The 26,819-nt window shown below is 45.6% G+C and overlaps 1 protein-coding gene across 8 annotated transcripts in view; it reads left to right on the forward strand.

The window, feature by feature from the left end:
• Positions 1–26,819, forward strand: part of PDZD2 (PDZ domain containing 2) — a 340,539-nt gene that overhangs the window by 234,912 nt on the left and 78,808 nt on the right. For 7 of the 8 annotated variants that reach the window (XM_066244174.1, XM_066244185.1, XM_066244194.1 and 4 more), the window contains one exon: positions 19,929–20,430. In XM_066244174.1, the coding sequence (XP_066100271.1) occupies positions 19,929–20,430 (502 nt within the window). Of the gene's footprint in view, positions 1–19,928; positions 20,431–26,819 lie in introns of those variants that run through there. The other variant, XM_066244241.1, reaches the window with a different exon arrangement.

Below are 26,819 nucleotides of genomic sequence, written 5' to 3' on the forward strand. Positions count from 1 at the left end.
TGTCCATTACCTTGGGCTGCCACACCAAGTGCCACACATTCAATGGCTTAAAACAACAGAACTATATTTCCTCGTGGTTCTGAAGACTACTGGTCCAGGCAGAGTCAGTTCCTTCCAGAGGCTCTGAGGGCGAAGGCATCTAGTGCCGCTCTGAGCTCGTGGGCAGTCCCAGCGTTCCTCGTCTTGTAGACTGAGCACTCCGGTCTCTACCTTCATCTGCACATCACCTTCTTCTCTGGGCCCCTGTTCTTTTCTGTCTCCTGTAAGGACACTTTCATTGAATTTAGCTCTCACTGTAATTCAGCATGTTCTCATCTCAATCCTTAATCTATTACATCTGCAAAAGACCCTATTTCCAAATAAGGTAGCATTCCGAGGTTCCAGGTGGACATCAATTGGCCAGGTGGTACTCACTATTTAGCCCAGGGGCCTCCCATGGTTAAACTCTTAGCCCAGGGTCTTAGACATAATCTTCTTTTTTTGTTTTGTTTTGTATTTTTTCGAAGTGAGAAACAGGTCGGGGGGGGGCGGGCAGACAGACTCCCATATGTTCCCAACTGGGACCCACCTGGCATGCCCACCAGGGGGTGATGCTCTGCCCATCTGGGGCTTTGCTCCTTTGCAGCTGGAGCCATTCTAGTGCCTGAGGCAGAAGCCATGGAGCCATCCTCGGTGCCAGGGCCAACTTGCTCCAATGGAGCCTTGGCTGCGGGAGGGGAAGAGAAAGACAGAGAGGAAGGAGAAGGAGAAGGGTGGAGAAGCAGATGGGCGCTTCTCCTGTGTGCCCTGGCCAGGAATCGACCCTGGGACTTCTACACACCAGGCCAATGCTCTACTGCTGAGCTAGCTGGCCAGGACCTAGACATGGTCTTCTTAACTTCTGCCTGGACCCTGTCTCCTCTCCCCTCAAATCCAAACTGCACGCTTCCCCCTGTTCCCAGACTAGCTAGCTTCTGCTGGACCTCCAACCCTTGGTTCTTCCTGAGGAAAACCTTGCCTGTGCAAATCCACTCCCAAAGCAGGCCAGTCCCTCATTCATTCATTCATTTATTTATTGCGGTAACAGTTTATATTCAATATTATTTTGTATTAGTTTCAGGTGTAGAGTGTAGTGGTTGGATAATTGTATACTTTATAAAGTATTTCCCCTGATGTTTCCAGTACCCACCTGGCACCATACACAGTTATTACAATATTATTGACTGTACTCCCTATGCTGTACTTGATATCCTCGTGACCAGTTTGTAACCACCAATCTGTACTTCTTAAACCCTTCACCTTTTTCACCCAGTCCCTCGTCCCCTCTGCTTTGACAACCATCCATCTGTTCTCTGTGTCTATAAGTCTGTTTCTATTTGGTTTGTTTATATTGAGTCTATGTATAAGTGAAATTGTGTGGAATTTGTCTTTCTCTGACTGACTTATTTCAGTTAGCATCATACCCTCTAGGTCCATCCATGCTGTTGCAAATGGGAAGATTTCCTTTTTTAGGGCTCACTAGTATGCAGTTGTGTAAACATACCACAGCTTGTTTGTCCGCTCATCTATTGATGGGCAGTTGGGTTGCTTCCATAGCCTGGCTACTGTAAATAACACTGCAGTGAACATAGGGGTGGATATGTCCTTTTGAATTAGTGTTTTGGGGTTTTTTCAGATATACGCTCAGAAGGGGAATCTCTGGCTCATAAGGCAGCTCCGCCGTTAATATTTTGAGGAAACTCCATACTGTTTTCCACAGCAGCTGCACCAATCTGCATTTCCACCAGCAGTGCACAACCAGTCCCTCTTTTAGAAGTTTCTGAAGTAACCTATGCTTCTTTCAAAACATTCTTCATATAGTTAATATCACTTAAAAATAAATTTATATTTTTTCATTATTTAATAAATATGAATTTTTTCTATTTTTATTAGGTATTTACCTAATCACAGTTATTTTAATAGCCTCTTATGTATTACTATTTTTTCTCATATAACAGTTTATTTAAATAATATAACTCACATAGTTAATTATATAATTGACACATGAATTTTTTAAATAAGTGACAGGTTGATTGTGAGATCTGTGAGGACAAGGACCGACGGCTGCCTTCTGCACTGCTTTGCCAGTCCTCAGCCCAATGCCTGCGCTCAGTTTTTGTACCTATTCTCTTTATATCATCTCCTTAATTTTCAGAGAAAAGTGTTCTTTGGCACAAGACTGAATCCCTTCCTGATCTGCTGTTGAGTGCCCTCCCCAGACCTTGGGCATAGGGGCTGGGGCCATCCACGGAGCCCTCTGCATCCTCAGCCTCCCCACCTGTCTGTGGGGGTGGGGCAGGTCCATTTGGCTCAGTGGTGACTGAGGATGAGGATGGCCCTGCGCAGTCTTTCAATCTGAGGTGACGCGTTTCAAATACAGCTTCCATAAGCAATCCTATTGGGATCGAAGGAAAGAATACAACCTGACAACTCACTTTTCTTATTTTTGTTTCCTCCCCATTGCTTTTTTTCCTTTCTATCCTTCACCTCTGCCCCAGGGGGAGAGAGAATTGGGACATCTAAACTTTGAAAAACATACATTTTCTTCAGTCGAGGTCTGAAGACTCTCTGAGCCTCAGCCTTTTGAAACAGTTTAAAGTGAGAGGCTGCCTGGGATTTAGTCACATACTTATTTACATATTTTCAAAGATGTTTTGAATGAAATTGAACCTGAAAAGCTTTGTGCCTGAGCATGGGGATCCAGTCGGTATGGAAATTTCCCCCAGATCTGCTCTGTCACTTAACTGCTTCCACTGAAGTTATAGCGGGGATCCTCCGTCTCCTTTTGCTCAGAGCACTGGGTGGAGCCCTTAGGAAGCAGGCGGCGGCAATAACATGGAAATCCTTTGAGGAATTTAGACAGCGCCGGGTAAATAAATAAATCTCTTCTTGATGTTCTCAGTAAGCCAGAGAGCTAAGTTTAAAAGACTGCAGAAAGTCTCTTTAGGAGGAAATCACTGAAGAGGACTCAGGATTAACAAGAAAAAGAAAAAAAGAAAGAAAGAAGGAAGGAAGGAAGGAAGGAAGGAAGGAAGGAAGGAAGGAAGGAAGGAAGGAAGGAAGGAAGGAAGGAAGGAAAGAGAGAAAGAGAGAAAGAGAGAAAGAGAGAAAGAAAGAAAGAAAAACCCTAGTAATTGAATGTCACTGTGTTCTGGACAACACTTGCTCCCAGTCTTTCCTGGAGCCCATGTCCAGCACTTTAAGTATCTTGTGAACTGGGTACCCGACCCCTGCCCCAGGATTTCCATCCTCGAGAACTCCCGGCTGGGTGAAACTTGCACCCCAGCTCAGGGAGCTGGAACAAGCAGAGGTGTCCTTTTTCTTTTTTTTTCTTTTTTTTCTTTTTGTATTTTTTTGAAGCTGGAAACAGTGAGGCAGTCAGACAGACTCCTGCATGCGCCTGACCGGGATCCACCCAGCACGCCCACCAGGGGGCGATACTCTGCCCATCCGGGACGTCGCTCTGTCGCCTGGGGCAGAGGACAAGGAGCCATCCCCAGCGCCCGGGCTATCTTTTGCTCCAATGGAGCCTCGGCTGCGGGAGGGGAAGAGAGAGACAGAGAGGAAGGAGAGGGGGAGGGGTGGAGAAGCAGATGGGCGCCTCTCCTGTGTGCCCTGGCCGGGAATCGAACCCGGGACTTCCGCACGCCAGGCCAACACTCTACCACTGAGCCAACCGGCCAGGTCCAAGCAGAGGTGTCCTTTTATTGCTGAGAAATGTTTATGAGCTGAAATGGAATGGGCCCCCAGAGGAAAGCTCTCGTGCGCTTCTCCCCTAGAGATGTGAGGAGGTCTCCTGGTCAGTGCTCTGATTCCTTCCCGCCTCCAGATTCTGTGTGCCGTTCAAGAAATAACTTTTGGGGGTGTTTGTTTTCCCAGGCAGCTCATGGCTCTGATTTTGTGTTTTGGATGCTTTCCGTTTGCTCTGAGTAGGAGAGTTCCAAGTCTAGTGTGTGCCGTCTGCCAGTGATTTCCTGTTGAGAACTCTTGGTAAGGAAGTGGGTTCCTGATAGTTTCAAACATGCTTGTAACTCAGATGCCCCCACCTGCTTGTACACAGTACAGAAGCAAAGGAGCCGGCTCTTCATGCTGGGAATGTTTTCCCCTGGACTGCAAATCGTGTGTCTGCAGAGACCCTTCAGACATTTAAAAAAATCACACTGTTGCCTATCTCATGGCATTGTGATATGCTGAAACATTTTCTATTAAAACAACCAGGCTTGCCTGACCTGTGGTGGCGCAGTGGATAAAGCGTCGACCTGGAAATGCTGAGGTCGCTGATTTGAAACCCTGGGCTTGCCTGGTCAAGGCACATATGGGAGTTGATGCTTCCAGCTCCTCCCCCCATCTCTCTCTCCTCTCTGTCTCTCTGTCTCTCTCTCTCTCCTCTCTAAAATGGATAAATAAAAAATAATAATAATAAAAAAAACCAACCAGGCTTTGGAAACGCCTGCCTCAGAAGAGTGAAAGGTCCCTTGTGAAGGAGGCAGCTGAGGGAACCAAAGGGAAGAATTGTCATCCAGATATTTGGATAAATAGAGGAAAGGTAGGTCAGGGAGAAGTGCATGCTGGGAGAGACAGGCTTTCTCCTTGCACACACGTGTGTCTGATTTATTCGTAGCAGTTGCTTATACCCGTGTGAGCAGCCCACATACTTTACAAAACATTCAGGGGTCAGACCGTGTCGCAGCTTGGTGGGACAAGCAGACTCCACCCTGAGTTCTGGGGCAATTCCAGCACCTCTGGGACCATCTGCAGGGTTCAGGTCAGGCCGGAGAGCTTGTAATTGCTCTGGGAGCTGGGAGCCTGACCCTGGCCAATGGACATGGAAGTGAAACAGGAGGCCGCCATCAGTCTCTGTGTTGAAAGACATCTGTCTCAGCTCTCTCTGGCAAACACGACGGCGGGCAGGTGGCCAGATTCTGTGCTGATCGTCCACACTAGCCTGATCCTCTGGCACACTTACACACACTCAGCTCAATGACATAGGTCCATGAGACCCTCAAAATGCCTCTCTGCCTCGAAGGGGCCAGACAGGCTCTGTGTTTTCAGATTGTTAGTTTTTGAATCCTTTTCTGACTTTCTGCAGGTCCCTGTGGACTTGCTTTTTCCAGGGACTCCTTTTCCCTGACTTCACTGTGGCTCTCTCCACCCCATTCTGACACAGAATCAGCTTTGACCACTCTGTTCTGTGAATTCACCTTCCCAGGATTTCAGTCCGAACGATAGCTGCAGACATGTTTAACTGGCTGACCTATAACTACCTAGCGGATTTCCAAAAGGAAAAGAAACTGTCATTTATTGCTATCTATTATGTATCGGGTGGAGACCAGCCTGCATAGTTAGTTCATTGTCCCATTCACTCCTCCCCCAAACCCCACAGGTGCAAGACACTAGGGACTTGTCTCTGAGGTTGTGTCCTGCTCAGAGGGCCCACATGGCGATGCAACACCCGAACCAAGTGTACTCTTGCTACAATATCAACGCTATCCAAATATACAGTTGATTCGGAGAGGATTTTGGTGAAGCTGTTTAGGTATTGAGAGTCCCAGTCAGCGCCCTCTGCTGTTGGTCTTTCCTGCTACCACGTCAACAGACTTCAAGGAAATCTTTGTGAATACCATTCATTCTGCTTGACTTCTCAAGAATGCTCCGCTGCTGCTACACCCAGAGTAGTTGAGTCCTGGTCATTTCTGACAGGTTTCTTTCTTTCTTTCTTTCTTTCTTTCTTTCTTTCTTTCTTTCTTTCTTTCTTTCTTTCTTTCTTTCTTTTTTTTTCACTACTGTTATTTTCTATCATCTCCTTTGGGGGAAATACTTTGCTATTCTCATTATATTGTCCTGTCTCACCTGGGGCCCTCCAGGAAGCGGGTGCTGGGTTAGAACTAAGTGCAGAATGTCTGTTGAGATAACCCTTGTGGCAGGAACAGGGAGGAAGCAGGACTGGGCTGGGGCACACCGTGCTGCTGACCTGATCCAGGGGGTCCCGGAGCTCTGAAGCAGAGCTTGTCCTCCCCTGGGTGGAGGTGGCCAGCCTCGTCTCCCCACCTTGATCACCACTGGCCAGGGATCGCTCCAGGAGAGCGTGACCTTGACTTGGAAGTTCTGAGGAAGCTCACAGCTGGCGGTCATGAGCTGACTAGCTCCACACCAACCGGACAGCAAGCCCTTAGTTGAAGGGGCATCTAAGTGGTACTTCAGCCCAGGAGTTTGCCTGCTTCCCCCTTACTCTGATTTCTGTTGGCCCATCACTACCTGACAGTACATTATCTTCTCTAAAAGAACCCATAGAAACAATGGGGATCAGATTAACTCGCCTCTTACTTACGACCAGAGGGTGTGCTGGTGTGCAGAGGGCCTGCAGTCGGGAGGGGCGGTTCAGTGTGGAGGGAGAGGTGACCCGCGCACAGCTCGGCTTGAGGAGCGCTGGTCTGGACTCGGGGCCCGTGTGGGGGCGGTGAGGGAGGACAGATGTCTGAGCACCAGAGTGCACCTGAAGGGAGAGGCCAGCCTTGGAGCGGCCCATCCTCTGTCAGCCATTTTGTTTGGCCTTGGCTGGACTGAGGCCTGGTTGGTCCCTTAGTCCTCTGATTTCAGGTAATCTGAGCAAACATTGCCTCTACTTTTGCAGAACTCTTGAGGACAGTCTCAAGCTCACGGTTGAGATGGGTTGGGGCAGTTGGCCACTTGCACCACACCCTGAGAAACCAGCTCACCCTCCCAAATACTCACCTGCCTGAAAATACCTCGTTTTCCCTAAGGCCCTATTTTAATGGGTGTGGGACATATTTTGGGTGTTAACATGCCACTAACATGGTGTTAATGTGGGGAGAGGCCTCTTGGCTGATTTGAGTCCTTCTTCTGGATCCAAACCTGGTCCTAATAAACAATACAATGGGACTTGACCACAATGAGTCCCAAGGTCATTGCCTGGGTGGTTCATAATCAGATGGAATTCTGAATCTCAGCTCCACCCATAGCAGCTCTGTGACCTTGGGCAAGGTAATGTCTTTAAGCCTTAGTTTTCTCGTTTCTGAAAGATGGATCATAATGTCGACATTTAATGGGGTTTTAGATTGAAATAAGGTGATATATGTGTGTAGTTAACTCAGTACACAGCATGTAGTTACAACTTAATCAATATTGGTACCTGTCCCGCTAGTCTGTTATAACTCATGTTAGTTTTTGGAGCTACTAATATAAACACACCATTAAAAGCAAGCTTTGCATTTTTGTATCAAAATATGTGCTCTGCATTCAATAATTTACAGTTTCTTCAGTGCTTCACTTACAGTTATTTTTAAAATCCCAGGAGATAAATACACATGTCTCTGCATTTTTATCTGAACATAGCTAAGAACCAGAGGTCACAGAGATACTCCATGATGTCACGGACACAATTGGTCAACAGACACTTGAAGAATATACTGATTGGATGCCAAGATATAAAAGTTGTTCTGTCCACATCTGTAAGGACTTGGCTCATCTGTTTTCCTAGGCTAGAGTTCTGTTGGTTTGTCTTCTTTGTCACTGAAGTTCTCCAAACCAATGAGAGTCCTAGGATCAAGCAAGATGAGTAAACCACAGGGAAAATATCCAACACATCCCGCTTCTTAGAAGCACCTTTTGCTTGGAGAGGAAGGTTATAAAACTTAGAAATGAACCTTAACAGATGACGAGCCCTGTTCAGCCAGCCATGCCTGCCAGAGAACCTTTGTGAAGAAAGAGAAGAGAACCAGAATCAGAGGCTCCTGAGTGCACCGTGTATTGTAGAAGAGACTCCGGGTAGAGCAGTGTTGGCTCTACCGTGCATTAGGGCACGTTGACGGGAGGGAGTCATTTTGCAATTCCGGAAGTGTCCTTTCTCTGCTGACTTCAAAACGGGGAAAGAAACTCAGAGAAGAAGCCCTCTCTTTTGATGGAAGCTGTTTTGACATAAGTGAAACCAGTCTTGGCACGAGGTGGGGACGTGCTATGGCCAAGCCAACGGAACAGACAGACCGCGGAAGGGTTGAAACGAGCTGGGGAAATTGTTTCAAGACGGAGCTGGAGCCACTTGAAAGGGGAGGGAACCGGAGGGTACAGACGTTGCGTCGATGCTTGAGTGTGTGAGCAGTGTCCCGTGCGTCCTGAGAGACACAGACTCACACTCACCGGAGTCTCCCTTTATCGTCACCTCCGGGGAAGGGGGGCGGGGTGGCCTCCTTTTGAATGGTGCGGTGCCCGGCTAGTCGTGAACTCCCAGATTTTGCTGGTTTGGGAGAAATGGGAGCAGAAAGGGAGAGTGAGAGTGTGTTACTCTTCGGAGCTTTCACTGTGGAAAAATCAGGGAGATGTGGCAGGGGTAATACGGGTCATTTTTGACAGACACATTTTTCAGGGCTTGGTGACACTGAGGTCAGGAAATAAATTCAGCATAATCTTTGGGACATGGTCTGCCTTCCATTATCCTTGAGTGTTCACAGTAGCCTCTTCCAAGGAGAGCCCAAGGGCAACACCATCCGTGGGAAAGCGCGGGTATCGCCATCAGAAGGGTCAGAAAGGGACCTGGCAGGGCTGGACGGGGGGCTGTCAGCCAGGGCAGTGGGCTGACCTGGGCTTTCTGTGACCCGGCCTCTTTTCAGCTTCAGAGGCAAGTCATAGCAAAGACCTCCGTGGTGTGAATTGTCTTTGGCTAGGACATAGGGGAGGAGTGGAGCTTCATTAGCACCCATCCAGGCAAAGTGCAAAAGAGACTTTGGGTCCAGTAGACCCTGGTATTCCATCCTAGATAGAAATAACATGAAGAAATTTTTTAAAAAAGAAATACAGGTGATATGAGTGCACAGTGACATGAATATATAGTAGTATATACTACAGAGTAGCATATACACTGTTCCCTTAACATGGTGTTTGGAACCTTTGTATAGTTAGAGTTAATGAGGAAAGCCTTCCTTTTGAAGCAGAGTTGGTTTAAGATGATACTGGAACAGTGGGAAGAGTCGAGGAGACCAGCTGGGAAAGAATGCCTAGTGAGGTCACATGAGGAACTTCGATGGTCAAGGGGCTACCTGGGTGTCCACAGCCTAAACCGGAAGGAATGGTGGGGATTGGCCAGGATAATTAAGGAGAAGGGATGGACGAGATGCTAGCAGGGCCATGAGGAGTAGCTCCCCCGGATAACTGGGTGTGATCTGAGAAAGATGAAAAGAACATGTTGCATAAATCAAGATTTTGTAGGGAGTAAATGACAGAGAGGATGCAGAAGGAGTTAAAGCCTGATGAGTAAAGACCAACCAAAAAGAAGTTCCCTGTAAGAGGCAAGGCAGTGTATTATAGAATTGTACACTTGAAACCTATGTAATTTTGTTAACCATTGTCACTCCAATAAATTCAATACTTGCTTTTTCTTAGTGAGAGAAAGAAAGAGATAAGAAACATCAACTCATAGTTGTGTCACTTTTAGTTGTTCATTGATTGCCTCTCATACATGCCTTGACCTGGGCGGGGGCTCAAGCTGAGCCAGTGACCCCTTGCTCAAGCCAACTACCACGGAATCATGTCTATGATCCCACACTCAAGCCAGCAACCCCACTTTCAAGCTGGATGGCCCACAGTCAAGCTGGTGACCTCAGGATTTTAATCCTAGGTCAGTGCTCTATCCAATGCTCCACCACCAGTCAGGCAAAATTTTTTTTAAAAAAGAAGACAGGAGCCTGTCCAGGTGGTGGCACAGTGGATAGAGCATCAAACTGGGATGCAGAGGACCCAGGTTTGAGACCCCGCGGTCGCCAGCTTGAGCCCAAGGTTGCTGGCTTGAGCGAGGAGTCACTCGGTCTGCTGTAACCCCCTGGTCAAGGCACATATGAGAAAGCAGTCAATGAACAACTAAGGTGCCACAATGAAGAATTGATGCTTCTCATCTCTCCCTTCCTGTCTCTCTGTCCCTACCTGTCCCCTCTCTCTGTCTCTGTCACAAAAAAGACCACATGTATGATCCCATTTATATGAAATGTCCAGAATAGATCTCTGCATTCAGAATCCATCAAAGAGACCCAAACCCCAAAAGGCTGCTCTACTGGCCCCATGGGAAGCCCATCTTTCCACTTGCTGCATCCAAACACTTAGCACCATCCTGACTTCTCTCTCTCTCACCCTGTTTCTGATCCAAAAGCAAAAGCCGTTGACTCTCCCTTCAGAACTGATCACAGGCCATTTCTAACCATCTCCACGGCTACTCTACAAGGAACTGTCTCTCCCTGGAATTTCCGAAGATGATCATCTCTCTGGTCTCCCTCCATCTCCCCTTGCCTGTTCTCGACACAGAAACATAGGAATTGTTTCAGAACATATCACATGCTCCCCTGCTCATGAAACAGTTCCCATTTTGCACAAGTTTCGCAGCAGCTGACGATGCCTGGCATGAATGTGTCTCCGTTACCTCTCCTGCCTCATCCCCTATTAATCCGCCCCTCGCTTCACTCCTCTCCGGCCACAAAGGCCTCCTTCCTCTTCCCCAAGCACACCAGACACACTTCTAGTATACCACTTTTGCTCTGGCTTTTCCCTCTGTCTGGAGCGGTCCTCCAGGCAGCTGCATGGCCAACTCTTTCATCTTCCGTGTCTGCTCCATGTTCCCAGGGATGCAGCCTGCACACGGCATTCCACAGTCCGCTGGCTCTGCCAGCTCCTGGCATGCTCGGTCCTCTTTCTTTTCAAAGAAAAGAAAGGTTTTTTCTTTTCCATAGCACGTCTTACCTTCTAACATACTATAGAGTTGGATGCCTTTTTAAGAAAGATTTTATATATTGACTTTTTTAGAAAGAAGATAAAGCGAGAGCAAGAAAGGTGGGGGGGGGAAAGCAGGAAACATCAACCCATAGTTGCTTCTCGTATGTGCCTTGACCAGGCAAGCTCAGGGTTTCAAACCAGCAACCTCAGCGCTCCAGGTCAATGTTTTATCCACTGTGCCACCACAGGTCAGGCTGGATGCATATTTTAATAAGTCTGCTATTTATTGTCTCTCTCCCCTGCTAGATTGTAAGCGCCACAAAGACAGGAATCCTTTTGTTCACAGCTGTACCCCTAAATGCCTAAAACAGGATTCGGCATATAGTAGGCATTCAGTAACAATTTGTTGGATGAATGAATGAATGAATGAATGAATGAATGAATGAATGAATGAATAATGAGCAAGTAGTAATTTTATAAACCAAAAAAGAGCATTATGTCATGAGAAAAATAAAGTGAGACGGGTTCCCAGGGACAGTGTCTGCTGCTCATCGCTTCCCCGGTGAGATGAGACGACTCACTCACACACAGAAGAAGCTGACTTCACCAGCCCCTCTTTGCTCCCTTGGGAAGAGGTGACCAATACCATCAGGGGCAGTTAGCAAACCCATGTGGCTGGAGTTCTGATTTGATTCTGAAGGTTGGTTTCATATCATTACAAAAAAACCCACAAAAAACAAAAACACACCACTGCTTCACTCAGTAATTTAATAAAGAAATGCAATCGTTTGCAAATAGAAGCCTGGAGGTGCTCTTTTGCAGGCCAGTACCTCCTAAGGTCAGTGTTTATCGTTGATCAGACATTTTTAGTCAGTGTAGCTTCTGAATTTCTATTTCCAAAAGGCATGTGGGTGTTTTGGTTTTTTGTTTTGTTTTGTTTTGTTTTTTTGTGACAGAGTCAGACAGAGGGATAGATAGGGATAGACAGCCAGGAAGGGAGAGAGATGAGAAGCATCAATTCTTTGTTGCAGCACCTTAGGTGTTCATTGATTGTTTTCTCATATGTGCCTTGCCTGGGGGGCTACAGCAGACTGAGTGACCCCTTGCTCAAGCCAGCAACCTTGGGCTCAAGCTGGTGAGCCTTGCTCAAACCAGATGAGCCTCTGCTCAAGCTTGGGACCTCGGGGTCTCGAACCTGGGTCTTTCGCGTCCCAATCCTACGCTCTATCCACTGAGCCACCGCCTGGTTGGGCAGCATGTGAGTGCTTTAAAGAAAGCTTTTATCAAATTCATGCAGAAATGAGGCACATGAGAACCTTCGAGAAAAAATGAAACGGTCTGTAAACATTGCTGCTATAGGATAGAAAGGCCACACTGCGCCTCCTTCCTGTTACTGGGGTTGCAAATGCGCAGTGCATCCCAGTGAGGGGATTCTTTGCTGTGAGAGTTGTGAATTTAAATCAGTCTTGTTAGTTTGAGATGTGAACGTTTAAGATAAATGTGAAAGTCGGTGATAACCTCGTTGCATGGAAATTTTTTCCATAGGTCATATGAGTTAGCTGCTTTTTAGCCATTGTTTTTCTTCAGTGGGTGCCCACCTCCACCCCTTCACATCAAGAAGCTCCTAGCAGGAAGCAGAGAGAGAGAGAGAGAGAGAGAGAGAGCGCTCAGCTTCAGCACAGAATAGAGAGCACAGTCCGTGGTTGCAGAAGCCGGAATGGAGCAGGGATGGGACAACAGGATGCACACAGTATGCTGACAGACACAGGGGTAGCTGCTGCTGTCCAGCCTGACACACTGATTAATTCAATCAGTGTTTGTGGAGTCACAGGGTAGCACACCCGCTTTCTTTCTTACTCCTCTCTGTGTAATTCCACCCCTGTTTGATTCTGCCTTAAAGATGGACTTTCAGTGTTGGTTTGATTTAGGATGCATATTGATACTTTTTTTTTTTTTTAATTTTATTTATTCATTTTTAGAGAGGAGAGAGAGAGAGAAGGGGGGAGGAGCTGGAAGCATCAACTCCCATATGTGCCTTGACTAGGCAAGCCCAGGGTTTCGAACCAGCGACCTCAGCATTTCCAGGTCAATGCTTTATCCACTGCGCCACCACAGGTCAGGCCTTGATTCTTATTTTTAAGTGACTAGTGAGTCCTTTTTATGCATGTGATGTAGGGGAACAAGACCAGTTATAAACTGAGTTATTCTGGGTATTGTCCTGCTATACATGTCTGGAACCATGATTTTACTGTACTAGTAAGCTAACAACTTAGCCTGCCACGGTGTCATGGATGGCTGCGGGAGGCAGAAGACTTTTGGATCAGAGATGCAAAGACAGTTTATTATTCATGGAAATAGCAGTAGCCAAAGTATCAGCATCATTTACCAACTCCCTGAGGGTAGTGTGGACCTCTGTGCTGGTGTGTAGATGGGTGGGATTTAAATTTCACTGCCATGTGGGGATGATAACAAGTGTTGGTAGCTGATAATTTGGGTTGGATTTGAATGGCTAAGACTGTATTATAGGTCAGAGAGCAAAACGCCTCAAATGATTATTCACCCTGATTCTTCACTCTCGACTTGTATTCCCCCATTCTAATTTTATGATAAAAAGTAATAAATACACATTTTGTAATAAAGAAAACATTGATTTATTTATATTCTCGACTCTGGACTCCAGATGAAGGAGTGAGTGGAGGGAGGGGTTGCTGACCCCCAGCCGCTCATGCTGAATAGCGGAGGTGAGAAGTGGTAAAAGTTGGCTTCCCCAGTAGCACCCCCCACACAAGCAGCAGCTGGAATACAGTGTCCTAGTGTATTTCTACTCTGAGCCTTGACTCTGAACTAGTCTCAAAGCCTCATTGGAGCCTGAGCCCCATGTCCCTCCATCTAATGAGGGCTGACACTGTCCTTCAGTGTACTAGCAAGGAGTGGATTGATTTGTTTTCAGAAAAGGCTTTATGAGAGCACCAAGGCTGTCGTTCACTCTTAGCCAGAAATTTGCACTTTCAGAGTCTCCCAGAGCACGTTTAGCTCTTTCTAGGGAGGGCTGTGGAATCTGGGAGGAGCATACTCAAAATCCAATGCAGCTGGAAGGCAGCGCCTGCAAGAGACTGCCCTTGGGGAACCTGGCTACTAAAGGACTCCAGGGAATACCTGTTACCATCCTCCTGTCCCCTCATAGAGCTAGCTGTCCATACGTGCCTTCCCCTGTTTCCCAGCCGAGACTTCACTGGGAAATTGATCTGTATATATTTAACTCTTCTTCTCAACTCATTGTTCTCTGGGAACCAACAGATTCACACACAACCTCAGACAGCCTTCTGGATTCTTAGGTTTAGCAGGTTTTCAAAGGTCCACAAGCAGATTTTCAGCCTCCTATTATTTCTTAGGCAAGAGAAGATCATGGGCAAGAAAAATCTATATCCATTTATCCTCTGTTTTAGACCAGGTGGCTGGCTGTTAGCAACTGGTCCCATTCCATAAAACTCAGGCTCTGTCATGATAGGTGTTTATAAACATCTTGCAGTCATGTTTAGTGTCCTGGGAGCCTGACACACATGGAAAAAGGTCTGCTTTGCTAAAAAGTCTAAGTTCCAGACTTCTTTCCTGTGGTCTCTGAGTTACATAATGTTTCGCGGCATTGTAGTGCAGGCCCGTGCCCAGTGCTGGTGATCCAAGTTACTCTCGGTTACACACAGATACACACTCCTGGTTCGGCTTGGTGGCACCCCTTTGTGGGTTCATATGGTGTGCCAGGCATGAGTAACCAAAGGCTGAATGCCCAAGATGATTTTCAAAGGCACCTGGAGAGGGTGCCTTCCAAGAGCTTTGGCAAAACAGTCTAGGACATCAAACTTTTATAGCTCCCTCAAGTCCTCTTTGATGGAAACAGAGCATGGATGAATAATGCATGTCTTTGGCTTTCCAATACCTCCCTGTCTTTGTCCTCTCATCTCCTTCCTCCCAATTTTCTTGTTCTTCAAACTGCAGACTTCAGCTTTTCAAAGCACCCAGCCTCTCCTGCCAACCCCTGGAGAGCCCAGACTCCAGAATTATTACAGAGCATCTAGAAACAGGAGGTACTCAAAACTTTCTTTGCATAAAGCACTTTTTGAGGGGAAAGGAAGGAGGAAGGATCTGTTCCAGAAAGATTCCTGCAAATGTCAAGTGACTTGAAGAACCACACACACTTCACGGGAAGGGTTCTAGGCAAGAATTCAGAACCTCACTTCTGGATATGCTAGTCTTTCCTCATTTCTATTAAGGTCATACTGGGATAGTCAAAATCAAATACATTTTAATTGAATTAATCATTTTACAGGCCAGAGGACAGGTTCAAATTTGGGGAAGAAACCAAAGAATTCATACGGTAGAAAAGCTTCTAATTTTAAGCATTGATCATGAACAGGAGACCTTTGCTTTTTCTAAGTCATGCGATTGCATTTCATTTCTTGTTGACTTTGAAGCTTACAGATTCTAATGGTGAATAAGAATCCTGCACAGCCAAAGGCAGTGGTCCACAACCTTTTTTGGGCCATGGACCGGTTTAATGTCAGAAAATATTTTCACGGACCGGCCTTTAGGGTGGGACGGATAAATGTATCATGTGACTGAGACAAGCGTCAAGAGTGAGTCTTAGAGGGATGTAAGAGAGGGAATCTGGTCTTTTTTTTTTTTTAAACTTTTTTTTTTTTGTATTTTTCTGAAGCTGGAAACGGGGAGAGACAGTCAGACAGACTCCCGCATGCGCCCGACCAGGATCCACCCGGCACGCCCACCAGGGGCGACGCTCTGCCCACCAGGGGGCGACGCTCTGCCCCTCCGGGGCGTCGCTCTGCCGAGACCAGAGCCACTCTAGCGCCTGGGGCAGAGGCCAAGGAGCCATCCGCAGCGCCCGGGCCATCTTTGCTCCAATGGAGCCCTGGCTGCGGGAGGGGAAGAGAGAGACAGAGAGGAAGGAGGGGGGGGGTGTGGAGAAGCAAATGGGCGCTTCTCCTATGTGCCCTGACCGGGAATCGAACCTGGGTCCCCCGCACGCCAGGCCGACGCTCTACCGCTGAGCCAACCGGCCAGGGCCGAATCTGGTCATTTTTTAAAAACAAAACATCATTCAGACTTAAATATAAATAAAACAGAAATAATGTAAGTTATTTATTCTTTCTCTGCAGACTGGTACCAAATGGCCCACGGACCAGTACCGGTCTGCGGCCCAGGGGTTGGGGACCACTGACCAAAGGGATTTGGAAGTACGAATTAGCCAGGATGGTGCTGGAAAAGTTAGGAAAGTCGTTTCAATACCAATGGCTAGGGAATGTGAATGTGTTACATTTAAGTTAATTTGAAGAATTTAAAGAAAATTACCCTCGGCTTAAAAGTCTCTTTCTCACCAACTTTCTAGAGTGTCCATAATTCATTCATTCTACTTTGTCTTTGGGATGACCTTAGCAAATTCTAGGGCCAGGAAGGAATAAAATAGCCTGTCATACAGTTCCCTGCAGGTGTCAGGGTCTTATTTATTGTTAGGAAGCCAGGAGAGGACAGGGAGATGGTGCCAGACTAAAGATAAGCTCCTCATGCTTTGTAATTTTGCTTAATGTGGATTCTGCATAAGGAATAAAGTGCTTTCAGTCATGGAACTTTCCAGCGTTCTTGGAGCTACCCTGAGAGTAGAGATGGGGAAGATACTCAGGAGCTTCTGTTCTGAATCAACGGGCCAACCTTTTGGGTACTGAAAAGGAGGTCCCTGAATATAACCCATTAAGTTGTTCAGAGTTTTAGCACAAAAGGTAGAGTCCCAAAAACAATTTTAAAGGACATTCCTCTCCAGGTGAAATCTTTTTCAGATTTTTGGGAAATGTCCAAGAGACCTAGGACAACTTGGACATAAAAGGAATGTTTCTGTTTTTTCAGGTGATCTTTGGTCGTTGGCACTGGATCAGGCTTGTTGGGATGGCTTGCCTCTCTCACCCCCAGACCTCTTCCTGGGAATGGAAAAGGAGGGTGCACAATTATTGGAATGCGAAAGCAGCTTAGATGACCATTTTAACGCCCCATTTTATAGAGGAGGAAACTGCATGCTTGGAAAAGTACAGTCGAAGACGCAGAATTGCACAGCAAACAGGGCATGGGCTTGGGAATCAGACAGTCCTCACTCTCCTCACAGTTATGGGAACTGAGGCCAGTGAATACATATTTATGAGCCTTTGTTTCTTCTTCAGCAAGCAGTTCTTAGGGACAAACCACTCAAAACGTAGCCAGTATTCTTTTATTTGCTATTGTTCTTTTTAAGTTGAGATGTAATTTACCTAACATAAAATTCACCATTTCAAAGTGGGTATATTCACTGTTGTATAGTCTTCATCACTATCTAATTCCAGAACATTTCCATCACCCCCCAAAAAACCCAGTACCTATTAGGAGTCAGTCTCAATTTTCCCACCCCTACATTCCTGGCAAACACTCATGTACTTTCCATCTGTATGGGTTTGCCTGGTCTGAGCATGGCCCAAAAGTAGAATCATATAGGTGGTCTGGCATCTTTCACTTAGCATAATGTTTCCAAATCTCACCTAAGTTATAGAATATACTTCTTTTAAAAAGATAGATAGATAGATAGATAGATAGATAGATAGATAGATGATAGATTTTAGCGAGAGAGAAGAGGAGAAGAGAAAGAGACAGGAACATCGATCTGCTCTTATATGTTCCCTGATGGAGATTGAACCAGCAACCTCTGTGCTGCGGGACTATGTCCAAAACAACCGAGCTATCTGGCCAGGACTAATTCTTCCTTTATTATTTTCAAATATTATTCCATTATATGGATATACCACAGTTTGTGTATATACTCATCAATTGATGAAAATGTGGGAAAATTACCATTGTTTTACAGTTGAGCCAAAGGCAGAACTTTGGGTCTGATTCTCAACCTGGTCCTGTTTTAACTATTGCACACTGTTTTCTTTAACATCTGAGTACAGTCATTGTATTCATGGTAGTGATTTGCTCAAAGAAGCCCTTATAACCTGGCTAACTGCTGTTAGAATTTTATACCTTTACACAAATTTTTCTAGTATGAATAAAAAAATCCCAATAATCTAAGGAAATAAAATCTAAACATGATAGAAAAATTATGCTGAAAACCAGGTTTAACTTTGATTTTTCTATACTCCAGTGGACTGGTCTTTACACCTCTTCATCCTGCTGTGTTTCAGAGAACAGCCTGAGTCTTGTATAGTATCTTTTATCTACCCAGGTTTTGTGTATTAAGTTCTTATCGTGGTTTATAGCCCAGGGTCAGAAAGAGTTTTTATTAGCTTTACTTAATGTTTAAAGAGCCTTCTGTTTTGTTCACTTTACTCCATGGCAAATTTAAAATTATTCTCTTCTTCATTTAGACTGTCCCTGTCATTGCATTAAGTATGGAAGATATATGCCTTTGGCCCAGTACTTAGTACGTTTTAAGTTATATTTATTTATTTATTTATTTATTTATTTATTTATTTATTTATTTATTTTTACAGAGAGAGGGATAGACAGGGACAGACAGACAGGAACGGAGAGATGAGAAGCATCAATCATTAGTTTTTCGTTGCACATTGCAACACCTTAGTTGTTCATTGATTGCTTTCTCATATGTGCCTTGACCGCAGGCCTTCAGCAGACCGAGTAACCCCTTGCTCGAGCCAGCGACCTTGGGTCCAAGCTGGTGAGCATTTTGCTCAAACCAGATGAGCTCTCGCTCAAGCCAGTGACCTCGGGGTCTCGAACCTGGGTTTTCCGCATCCCAGTCTGATGCTCTATTCACTGCGCCACCGCCCGGTCAGGCATTAGTACGTTTTAAACGCAGCTGGTCACCTCACCTCTCCTTATGACCTGGCCCCCTTCCCATTCGCTGACTGCCCCAGCTCTCAGGTCTGGTTTTCAGGACTGGAGGGATCAAAGCTAGCTAGCTTGTTATACTTGGGAAAGTTCTGTTTTTCACTTATTCAAGATGAAGGCTTTCTCTTGGTGGGCACATGAAGAGCAGAAGCAGGTCTGACTTCTTAAGGAGTTGGTTGTTGACATTGTTTGCCTGAGAACTGGTGATGTGTATGGAATGTGGCAAGGCTCCAGTGCTGAGGGCATGTCCCTGGGTTCATCTGGGGTTCGTGCTTCCTTATCTTGGGTGGCACGGGCGGAGGGTCCGGCCCAACCTGGTTTCCTGACTTTGAGCCAGTGTTTTCTTTGCTGAAGCTTTAATTATCTGGTCTGATCACCACTAATTACTCATCTTATGTGATGTTCTGTTTTTTTGTTATTCTTTAATATCTGGAATAGTATTGCGTGTCGGGCTTCACATACATTATCTTGTTTATATTATTTCCTGCTTCTAAGTGTTTGGCAGCCCCAAAATCCGTGAAAAACAGTGGAGCCCACCTCATGTTTTCTTTAAGCTAAGGGTCCCTCCTTTCTCCCACTATTCCTCATTCTCACAGTTTCCACAGACTTTTTGGTCCTGGTCATCCTATGTGTGTGCATGTTTTCTACTTTGTCAGTGTTCCTCTAAACAAGATGTCCAGACTGGAAATGACACTCCATGTGCGTATGAACAACCCAACTAGAACCATTACCAAGAGATGAGCCCATTCTGGTACAGGACACGCGTGCTTATGGCCAGCTGCGTCCTCAAGTTGGTGCCTTCTCACTCTTTCTGCTGTGGGCAGAGGTCCCTGCTGTTGGGCAGTTGAGGTCTTGATCCTAAGGGCAGAACGTTACATTTCCTCCAGTCTCCTTTACCCATTCTCTACCCCGGGGACTGGCAGTGTTATCACATTAGCACTGTATGAATGGGAGGCTAGAATAATTCCAAGGCAAGAAATTGATGAGTGGAGGATTTTTTTTTTTAATGGTATGTTAGGATTGGCTCTGTTAATAGGAAAATCCTTCTCTGATTATCTATCCTAAGGTACTGTCATTAGTAATTTCTAGTTCATTTGGTTTTTCTGGCTTATTTCGGAGTCATTTTTAGCATCCACATTATATAGATTGAAAGAACGAAATGAGCATTAAGTCCCTTTAGGGAACTCAATTCCTCAATTTGTTGGCCAGATTTTTAATGACATGGGTCCCATGTGGGCCATTGAATGCGCCAGCCCATTGTATTGTTCAGGAGAGATGTTTGGAGGGTTTTAACCACGCCCTTCTGTTTGTTGCAGTTACCTGGCTGAGCAGTGCTGGAATGGCGGCTTCATCTACCTGATCATGCTGCGTCGCTTCAAGCACAAAGTCCATTCTCCTTATAATGGCAACAGTAGCAACAACTCTGAACCAGGAGAAACACCAACCCTGGAGCTGGGTGACCGAACTGTGAAAAAGGGGAAAAGAACAAGAAAGTTTGGAGTCATTTCCAGGCCGTCTGCCCACAAGACCACTGAAGAACCCAAGAGCAGCACCGGCTGTGAGTCGGACCATGACCCCATCTCTGAGCTGGACAATGGCCCAGACCCTGAACTTGGAAATGGTCATGCCTTTGAGCTAGAAAATGGCCCAGATTCTCTCAAGGAGGTGGCTGGACCCCATCTAGATAGGTCAGAAGTGGACAGAGGGACAGAGCATAGAATTCCAAAGACAGATGCTCCTGTGCCCATGAGCAATGACAAACGCCCCTTCTCAAAATCTGGGAAGACAGACTCCCAATCCAGTGACTGCCTCGCACGGGTAAGGTTTGCTTTGATTATAGAAACTGAATTTTATAAGTAATATTGTTTGAAATTGCTTTTAAAGTTTAGAAAATATGTCTAAGATGGCCTTGCATTTAGAAGCCAACACATTTATTAAGATAAATGATCAGAGGACCTAGCAATAACAACCAAAAAATCCAAGTCATTTTATCCTACTTAAATAAAGAGCGAGTCGAGTGATCCTAAGTGGAAAATTCAAGCCTTCTGTAGTATGATTTGAGCCATATGAAACCCAGATGAAGTACTCGAACTGCATCATTATTTATCACTGCTGTCACCGGGGGAATTGCCACCGCACGGCCAAGAATTCCTGGTGGCAGTTGATAGCATAAACATCCAAGCCTTGGTATTACACAGGAAGGATGTCCCAACATGCAGGGAAGCATCTGCTTTTATTTTTAACACTTCAAACCCCGTGACATTTTCACAGGATTGTGTCATTACATTGCTGAATTCCAGCAAAGTTTAGAAACTCCGCAAAAATCTCTGATACGGTGCTGTCCAGCTGTGATGGTCAGGACTGGTCTCACTATTATCTAAAGGCAAAGCAGATGTGGCATGTTCTGAATGGCACTGGGTATGTCTCCCCCGTTGTAACCAGCACTCTCTCGTTAGTTTGCATTTCTTTAGGATAAGCATGCTCTTTCCAAGAATCCTCTTGGTAGATACTCCTGTGATTCTTAATGAAGCAATAACTTCCTAAGTGGTTCCCAATTGGTGTTGTTGCCCCTCGGGATGAGGGAGAAATTTGGGAAGGTGGAAAATGGGCACAGAGGGAAGAGTCCAGTTCAGCTTTGCTGGGAAGTAGAGCCCTGTGAATTAATGTAATTTCTCTTTTTTAAAATTATTTTTGTTTATTTATTCATTTTAGAGGAGAGAGAGAGAGAGAGAAGGGGGGAGGAGCAGGAAGCATCAACTCGCATATGTGCCTTGACCGCGCAAGCCCAGGGTTTTGAACTGGCGACCTCAGCATTCCAGGTCGATGCTTTATCCACTGCGCCACCACAGTGGATAGAGGGGGTTAAGAACAATCAAAATAACCCCCTCTAAAAGGACCATGTTCCTTCATCTGAGGAGCTAGATGATTGTCATAAAGCTTTACACAGAGGAGGTATATTTGTAGATGGGATGTGTAAACAGATTAGAAGGAAAATTAATGTCTCTAGCAACGATTTTTCTACCAAGTTATCCTCCCCCAAAAAGGGATTAAGAGCAAGGAAAATATTATAATGCTCCCTCCAAATTAAGGCCCATAAAAATACAGCTCCTCCCTCCCCTCAATCTAAAAGCAGAATGTTTTTATAAACATTTTATAAGCCAAAATTTCCTGAAGCAAAGAAACAATTACTATTAATTGATATGGAAAATATTTTGCACCCCAAAATAACACTAACGTAAAACAAAAGCAGTTAGTGAAAACAGGTCTACTGTAGGTCATTTGTAAAAGCAAAATTGCGTAACATGAACTTTTGAAAATCTGTTGATGACTGCATTATAGAGTGTTCCTTATCAATGGTACTATATCCTGACATGATTTGTTCCCCTAATGATTAGATTGTAAATATGCAGAAAGATTGAGGTGGAAAAAAAGGAGGGGGAATATTGATATCCTTAATCATTTTGAAGACTTAAGGTTAACTCTCATAACTTACAGAACAGGCTTTCCCCTGTTGTAGGACAAGTAGAAATAATTTGGAATGATTTTAAAAGAAAAAAGAAAAAAAAACACCACCAAACTTTTAAGAAAGCACCATCTTCTCATTTTAATGAAAGGCAATAACATAAAATTGAATTTCTGGATTAGACTCTCTGAAGACTACACATATCAGAGTACCTGATTTTTGCGCTCATGGTCAAATGTCCAAGCAAACCAAACCTTGTTCTATTACCTTTGGGCATTTTTTAAAGTCCACATACCTGTAGAAAGAGATGTTCCATCTGGAATCTGCATTCTCTATCTCTGTCTATAATCTATAGACTGATTATTGGCTTTTGGTCTTGCAAAGTCAGAATGGGCCACGCATCTTAGACATGAATATGTCAGCACCTTTTTCAACCCCAGAAGTATCATCACTAGATTCATTTATCCAAAATTGATAGAGTTGGCAAGAAATAGCTTCTTCCCCCTACCTCCAGGTGGTACCCAAACTGAAGCCAGTAGATCCTCATGGAAAGTTATTTAGGTCCTTGGGTTGGGGGGGCTGAGTGGATTTTCATTTTTACTCCAGGATGAGCCTAAGGCCGTGCTTCAAAAAAAGGAAATTTTGCTATTTATTTCTTTAAGCCTGGAGGGTGGGGCAGGTGGGGTTCCATTCCATTTCAATAATGAGAGCTTAAACATGTCAGCATTGTTCATTGCTGCTGTATTAATGATTTCCTGTATCTACAAAGACTTCATAAATTACAGAAAAGGCTTACGAGGATTGTTCAAACCATTCTTATTTTTCAGGTGCTTCTTTCTCACAGACTGTTATTTGTTACATGTTTTTATATTCTCTTCTCCCTTAACAGAGCTATAGGAAAATATTTCCTTAAAAAATATCTTCTTTTAAAAAAAACCAGGATGGTTTCATAAAATATTAGCACATAATGATAAGTAGGCAACCAGAATAATTTTTGAAATCACCAATGGTAGGTCCAACCTCTAACATGTAAGAATCTCCTAGGACATAGATAAGCAGTTTTAGAAATGCGTTCAGCATTCCTTACTCCTGTCCAGAGATCATTACTCATCCAAGGTGACCGTTTTTGCCAGCCTGTTTAGACGTGTCTGTATTTGTGAAATGCCACATGATAAAAATTAATTCAACCAAAGGCGGTCACATTACAAAGCAAAAAATCCTGCCCTTTTGCCAGGCAGCCGAGTTTATTCACTGCTGGTGCATGTGCCTATGGGGCCCTTTGTGGTCTCACCCAGTACTTGCACTCTGCTCCATACGGTGCCAGATCACTTCCCTCGGCCTTTCGCAGAGACCTCGGGAAGGTCTGAACCTGCAGGAATGGATGGGAAACAGGAGATTGACACTCAGGGCATCTCCCAGGTGGTCCCTGCTGTTTGCAACAGGCAAAAGCAGCATCAGGACAGTCCTCTTCTAGGAAGCCCCCATGGTCCCTGAGTGAACTTGCGTCCTCCTACATGGTGGTGTCTCCTAAGTCCGTGTCTGTGACCTCGCCTCTCTCCTGAGCCCGAGTGTGTACCACCTGCCCGCAGGACAGATCCCATGGCGCCCAGTGCAGCACTGGCCCACCCACGGGCCGCCCAGACCAGAAACCCGAGAGTCAGCTGGTGCCCACTCGTCCTGTTTTGTCCAGAACTTCCCCTGGTTTTGCGCTGACAGTCCCATGTCCTGGGAAATGCCTTTATCCCAAGTTGGGGACAGTTGGCATCCTGGAGTCAACTGAAATGCTGCCTTCTGTCTTATGTCTCTTACACCAGGTCCAGTCAGTCACCAAGTCCTGACAACTCCTGTTCCTTTTACGGTCTACCTGCTCACCCTGCTTCTCCTTCCCCGACGCTCACAGCTTTAGTTCGTGGCCGGGCTGCTCTCCTGTCCCATCCGGGCAGTCACAGGGTCTCTGACCCGTCACCCTGTCCCACTCTCATCGCATCATCCGCTGTCCCCACTGCCACCAGAGAGACCTTTCCAAAGGGTGTCTCTCATCACACACGCACCAGCATACCCACCCGCACTGCGGCTTAAACCCTCTTGTTGGGTCCACTTTGTCTTCAGGGCGATATTTGAATAGCTTGGCATGAGTAGTACATGAGACTCAGCATTATCTTATTCCTCCACTTTCTGCCTCCCTGATTTGGGCCGAGTTATAGTTTTTTTGTCTATTTGTCTTTTGTTTTTTTTGCAAAAGGCCACACTCACTCTTGCCTCTGAGCCTTTGCAAATGCTGTTCTATACCATCCCGTCTTCTCCCCTCCCCAGTGAGCTTAGCGTCTACCTTTCCTAGGAGAACAAGCTCCATGACACTCTTTCGAGGAGGCTTCCGTAACACCCTGTCACCTGCCCCTCTTCAGGCCGCTCCTGTCTGGGCTCCTGCTGTACCCCTGCTATGTTCCCCAATGCACGAATCCCACATGTTCCAAATACCATTTAAGGGCAAGGACCTTACTTGTCTTTCTGCCCTTTCTTGGTGCCTTGCACCTGTGGGTGCTCTGTAACTATTAATAAAGGCACCCAAGAGCAGCAGGCCTGAGAGATGGACACTGAGTCCCTGCCCGAACTCTCCCATCCAACTCTGGGGCCTTGGGCCTGCCACATCCTTTCTCTGACCTTCCATGTTCTCACCTATAAGCTGAGCATTTTGGTCTGATGACTAAAGGACTGCAACTTTGACATTAGAATCACACGCTTCTTCTTCTCTTACTGATTGTTCTAAATAAGAACGGATCAGCAAACAGTCTCAGAATAGGTTTGCAGCTAGAGCCAGAGAGCATTGACTGCAGTGAAGTTCTAGTTGGGTGATGTGTCTTCTCACATTTCAGGCAAACATGCTGTTGTAAAATTTTATTTTTGGTTCCAGAAGAAGATGAGGTCATTTAAATGCTGCCAAGACAGCTCCCTTTAATGTAAGATCTCTGTTTGGTAAATAAATCCCCTTGTTTGCCTCCATGAAGAGGTGCACGTGTGCGCTCACGCAGTGATTGGTGCTCCATAGGAAAGGTAGCCCTCGGCAGCATTCACACAGCGGTCCATAGCGTCCAACTTTGTGTGGTTTGGCTTTTTCTCAACGGGCTGACAAAGTCTCCTTGCCCTGTAAGCCCGTGTAAAGAGAACCAAAGCCTGAGCCATCTGTCTAGACGGGGTCTGTTTCAGAACTCAGTTGTGACTACAGCTGGATCAGTGTTCACACGCTGAACATTGGCAAACATGCAGGTCTCCCATCTGCGTGAGCCTCTTAGTGTCCATCTCAATAGCTTCTGAAGAACCATAAGATTAGCAGATAAGCATAACTGTCCCATTTCACGACGTTTATGCATATTGTTACGTGCTGGGCATTGTCCTAGTTGCTAGAGAACCCACTGGTAAATGCCAGACAAGGTTCCCAGGGCATTTATCACATGGAAGGAGCCACAAGCAATAAATAAGCAAATAATCAAATCAGAATGTTAGATGGTGACAAAGTCACAAAGGAAAACAGACAGGGTGAAGTGAAAGACGGCTGGTCAGCGTCTTGGGGAGTGGGTGGCAGGATGTTTCCTCAGAGGAGCAGCCAGGCAGCTGCCCTCAGGCAGGAATGCTAGTGTCCCTGAGCAGAGAAACGGACGCACAGTGAGTGACCCAGGAGAGCACTAGGAGGTGACTCGGGGGACGCGGGCTGGGCTAGATGTCAAAGCATCGTTTATACCAGTGGTCCCCAACCCCCGGGCCACGGACCGGTACCAGTCCATGGGCCATTTGGTACCAGTCCGCAGAGAAAGAATAAATAACTTACATTATTCCTGTTTTATTTATATTTAAGTCTGAACGATGTTTTATTTTTTTAAAAATGACCAGATTCCCTCTATTACATCCGTCTAAGACTCACTCTTGACACTTGTCTCAGTCACATGATACATTTATCCTTTCCACCCTAAAGGCCGGTCCGTGAAAATATTTTCTGACATTAAACCAGTCCATGGCCCAAAAAAGGTTGGGGAGGGACCACTGGACTGTATGCCATTGCCAGGAGCTAGCCTCATTCTGAGTATAGTGGGGAGCTGCTGAAAGGTTTAAGCTGAGTGTATGTTTTTGTTCAAGTTCACCCTAGATGTGTAATGGAGAGGAATGGATTGTTGGAAGTGAAGAATTAAAAGGCAAGTCAGAGTGGAGGCTATTGTGATAGCCCAAGTTAAAGATGCTTGTAGCTTTGACAAAGGTGTGACAGGGATGAGGAGCCGAAGGTGGTGGAGGTGGATCTATTTTGCAGGTAGAGTTTACAGATCTTGCTCGTGGTTTGGGTTAGGGAATAGGAGGAGGAATCAAAGATAACTCATGGCTTTGGGGTTGTGTTTCTTCTTTATCTTGAGTAGATGATAGTATTTTTCCCACTGAGATGGGGAAGCCAGGAGTGGGAGGGGGAGAGTCCTGCTTTGACAATACCGAAGTGTGTATTAGATACCCAAGTGGAATTGTAAGGAGACAATTGGAAATATACTTACTATTATTATATTTAAGGTGGCCAGTTGGGTTTCAGCCAGTACCAGCTTTAGCCAAATAAACTTCAAACACTGATTTTATTTTTAACTGAGCACTGCTTTCAGCTACAGGCAGATAAATTTAATACCATACTGACAACTGTACAATTGAGACTGATAACATCTGCCTCTTCCTGCTTGTGCCTTCCTTTGTGTCCCTCTGAACTTCTGATTAGGTG

The sequence above is a fragment of the Saccopteryx bilineata genome, chromosome 1 (assembly GCF_036850765.1).
Source record: "Saccopteryx bilineata isolate mSacBil1 chromosome 1, mSacBil1_pri_phased_curated, whole genome shotgun sequence".
Lineage (NCBI taxonomy): Eukaryota > Metazoa > Chordata > Mammalia > Chiroptera > Emballonuridae > Saccopteryx > Saccopteryx bilineata.